At 36.9% G+C, this 4,216-nt stretch overlaps 1 protein-coding gene across 1 annotated transcript; it reads left to right on the top strand.

The window, feature by feature from the left end:
- Window positions 1-294: 294 nt before the first annotated feature.
- On the top strand, window positions 295-609 carry LOC141665201 (uncharacterized). The gene has a single exon (XM_074471180.1). The coding sequence runs from the start codon at window positions 295-297 to the stop codon at window positions 607-609; it is 315 nt and encodes a 104-aa protein (XP_074327281.1).
- The last annotated feature ends 3,607 nt before the right edge of the window (window positions 610-4,216 follow it).

The raw sequence follows: 4,216 nt of genomic DNA, 5'->3' as shown, positions 1-4,216 counted from the left end.
GATTACAAGGCATCTAATATTTACAATTCACCATCCTATCTTGCATATCAAATTAGTAGTTAATATAACTTGGATAATATACAACATCTAGTTCACTAAGCTATCCAAATATGCATAATTGTGCTACAAGTCTTATTGTTACATAAGCTACTCTTTCAACGGATGTTGAAAATGATCCTCCGTTGAAAGCTACAATTTCATTTAACTAAAATCTACTAAGTGTTTTGTTCAAGTTATCATCAAGTACAAGACATATCCCTAACATAGTAAAAGTAATTATATACGTTTACAATAATGACCAAATGGGTTGAAGCATGCCCATTTACCAACATCACGGAAGAAGCAACAAAGAAGTTCATGCTAGAACAGGTAATAACGAGGTTCGAAATCCCCAAGGTATGCGCCTCTGACAACGACACCCAGTTCGTCGGGAACAAGTTCATAACTTTCTTGCACCATTTCGAAATTCAACAGAAGTTTAGCTCAATGGGACACCCCCAGGGCAACGGAGCGATTGAAGCCGCCAACAAGATCATCTTTGATGAAATCAAAAAGAGGTCGGGCGAAGCTAAAGGTCTATGGGCCGAAGAGCTTCTGTTGGTCATATAGGCTTATTGAATTGCACCAAGGTCATCAACTGGTGAAACGCCTTTGTGATTGGCTTATGGCATTGATGCCCTCCTACTTGTGGAAGCCGACCTAGACTTCTCGCACTGAAGTGTTTAATGTGGAAAGCAATGAGCTCGGCCTAGGAGCAAATATAGATTTTTTTAGGAGGAAAAAAAGGTAGCACATCAGAGGAACCTTAAGTACAGCCCAATATTATGATTCAGGCATTAAAATGGATTTTCTTTGTCGGCGACTTGGTATTGAGGGAACTAATAACTTCAATGCCTGATAAGTAAGGAAAGCTCCAGCCGAATTGGGAAGGACCCTACTCAATAGCTGAAGTAATCTGGACGGGAACGTATAAGCTGAAGAATTTGGACGAAGAATTTATCAAAAATACTTGACATGCTACCAGACTCATAAAATTTTTCCAATAAGCGTGTCTGAAGTCCCTCTAGTCATTTATTTCAGTTATTTAATTCAGTCATTTACTTTTGTAATGCAATTTCAGTTCTCTAAATGCTAAACATGTATGCCATTGTATAAACCACTATTATTAGTAAAATTTACATGTTTTTCCCTGCTTAAATTTCAATTAGCATTGCATCATAAATGTATACTTTGACAAAAATCTAAATCTAAAACCAGGCTCTAGGTGCTTGCTTCAGTCCATAGAGTGCTTTCAAAAGATAGTAGACATGATTTGGGAAATTTGGATCTTCAAAACCAGGAGGTTGGCTGACATAGACTTCCTCCTCCAAATCTTCATTTAGAAAAGCACTCTTGACATCCATTTGATAGACCTTAAAATTGGCATGGGTTGCATATGCTAAGAAAATTCTGATGGCTTCAAGTCTTGCAACGGGATCAAAAGTTTCATAAAAAACTATTCCTTCTTACTGACAATAGCCCTTAGCAACCAATCTAGCTTTGTGTCTGACCACTATGCCATTTTCATCCATCTTGTTTCCGAATACCCATTTAGTGCCAATTGGATTCTTTCATTTAGGCTTGGGTACCAGCGTCCATACTTTATTCCTTTCAAATTGGTTTAGCTCCTCCTGCATAGCTAAAATCCAATAAGGATCCAACAAAGCTTCTTCTACCTTCTTTGCTTCTTCCTTAGATAGGAAGCTGCTATATAGACATTCTTCTTGAGTTGCTCTCCTTGTTTGAACTCTAGAAGATACATCACCAATGATGAGCTCAAAGGGGTGATCTTTTGTCCATTTTCTTTGTTGAGGTAGATTAGCTCTAGATGAAGAGACCTCATTGTTGTCTTGATGTGTAGCTGAGTTTTGATTATTGGAAACTTCCCCTGAGTTTATGGATCTTTGATTTGAGAAAGGGGAACTTTTTGTAAGTGATCTATCCTGACTTTCAGCTTCTTTTGATAACCCGACGGATGGTGCATATTGAGTTCCGACGAATGAAGCTGATTGTCTCCCGACGGATAAAGAAGATTATCTCCCGACGGATGAAGCATTTTGCAACTCGACCGATGTTGAATTTTTTGCTTCATTAGTAGTAGATTTTTCTGTAATATCATTTATCATTGATTCCTGATCACTTTCATCATCACTATCATCACTAACCATCTCTACATTATCAAATTTGAGGCTCTCATGGTAATCTCCATCTTGCAGTCCTTCAATCTTCTTATCATCAAACACAACATGTATTGATTCCATAACAATGTTGATTTTTAGATTGTAGACTCTATATGCTTTACCAGCAGCATATCCAACAAAAATTTCTTCATCTACGTTAGCATCAAACTTTCCATTTAGATCAGTTTGATTTCTCAAGATATAACATTTGCAGCCAAAGACATGAAGAAAATTTAGAGTTGGTTTCTTGTTCTTGAACAATTGATAGGGTGTCATACACTTTGTTTGATTAACCAAAAAAATATTCTGAGTGTAGCATGCAGTATTTACAGCTTCGGCCCAGAAGTATGTTGGTAACTTTGATTCTTCAAGCATTGTCCTTGCAACTTCAATAAGTGATCTGTTCTTTCTTTCCACTACTCCATTTTGTTGTGAAGTTCTTGCTGCTGAAAACTCATGCATAATCCCATTTTCTTCACAAAATGCTCTCATAACAAAATTCTTGAACTCAGTTCCATTGTCACTCCTGATTCTTGAAACTTTGAAATCTGAATGATTGTTGACTTGCCTTATGTGATTGATGATGATTTCACTAGCCTCATCTTTAGACTTCAAGAAATATGTCCAAGAGAACTTTGAGAAATCATCTACAATTACTAGTCAAAATCTTTTCCTTGGGATGGACAACACATTGACTGGTCCAAACAAATCCGTGTGTAGCAATTTATAAAGAATCTTCAATTTTTGAATCAAGCTTCTTCCTGAATGATGATTTAATATGCTTTCCTTTCAGGCAGGCATCACACAGTCCATCCTTAGTAAACTCCATTTGAGGAATACCTCTAACCAGTTCTTTCTTGAAAAGCTCATTCATGGTCTTGAAGTTTAGATGGGACAGCTTCTTGTTCCACATCCAACTTTCATCTTGACTTGCTTTACTGAGAAGACAAGTGACAGATTATGCATTTGATGAGTTGAAGTCAACTAGGTACACATTTCCTTTTCTCACTCCAGTGAGAACCACTTTGTTGCTCCTTTTGTTTGTCACAACACAGGCTTCTGAATTGAAGGTTACTGAATTGCCTTTATCACAAAGCTGGCTGATACTCAACAAATTGTGCTTGAGACCATCCACTAAGGCAACCACCTCAATGATGACATTGTCTTTAGAAATCAAGCCATATCCCACAGTATAACCCTTGCTGTCATCTCCAAAAATAATACTTGGGCCATCTCTCTCCTTAAACTCTGTGAGCAGGGTAGAATCTCCAGTCATGTGTCTTCAACAACCACTATCCTAGTACCACAGATTCTTTCTGTTTCCCTACACACATCAAAACCAAATCAAGATGATTTTGGTACCCAAGTTTCCTTGGGTCCTGCCTTTTTAGCTTTCTTCTTTTATTTCTTAGGTTTGATCTCATTTGACTTGGGGATATCAGATTCATCCTTAGTCATCTGAGTTGGACCTTTGAAACCAGTCATTAAAACAGAATTATCATGCAAATTTTGATTAACAGGAAAAGGCATGCTGTTTGCAAACATGTTATTCCAGTAAGACATGCTAAATGGCATTTGAGGTATACTAAATGCAGCATAATAAGGATTAGGTGCAAATGGCATATTAGCTAATTGTGCATTCATATTCTGTGCAGACATAGCATTCATAGGCATAGAAGGCATGTCATTCATGTTGGGAAAAGAAGATGGTACATATATAGGAATGGGCATAACAAGTTTGCAATTAACAGACAGGTGATTAACATTACCACAGTTAACACAGATTTTTCTTAGAGCATATTTATCAGGTGTACAGTTGTTATGTTTGTTAATCCCTACTTTCCCATTTCTATTGTTTTTCTTTTTAATTTCTGATTTAACGTCAATCTTTTCTAATCTGTCATTCAATTGCTTGATAGAAATGATGACCAACATTCACTTTCTTCTCCTTCTTCACTTGACTTGATTCTCCTGAAACAAAGTTTTTGAAAACTGAT

This window comes from Apium graveolens, chromosome 6, assembly GCF_009905375.1.
Source record: "Apium graveolens cultivar Ventura chromosome 6, ASM990537v1, whole genome shotgun sequence".
NCBI lineage: Eukaryota > Viridiplantae > Streptophyta > Magnoliopsida > Apiales > Apiaceae > Apium > Apium graveolens.
Note: the sequence above shows the minus strand (reverse complement) of the source record. Positions and strands in the feature narration are given on the sequence as shown.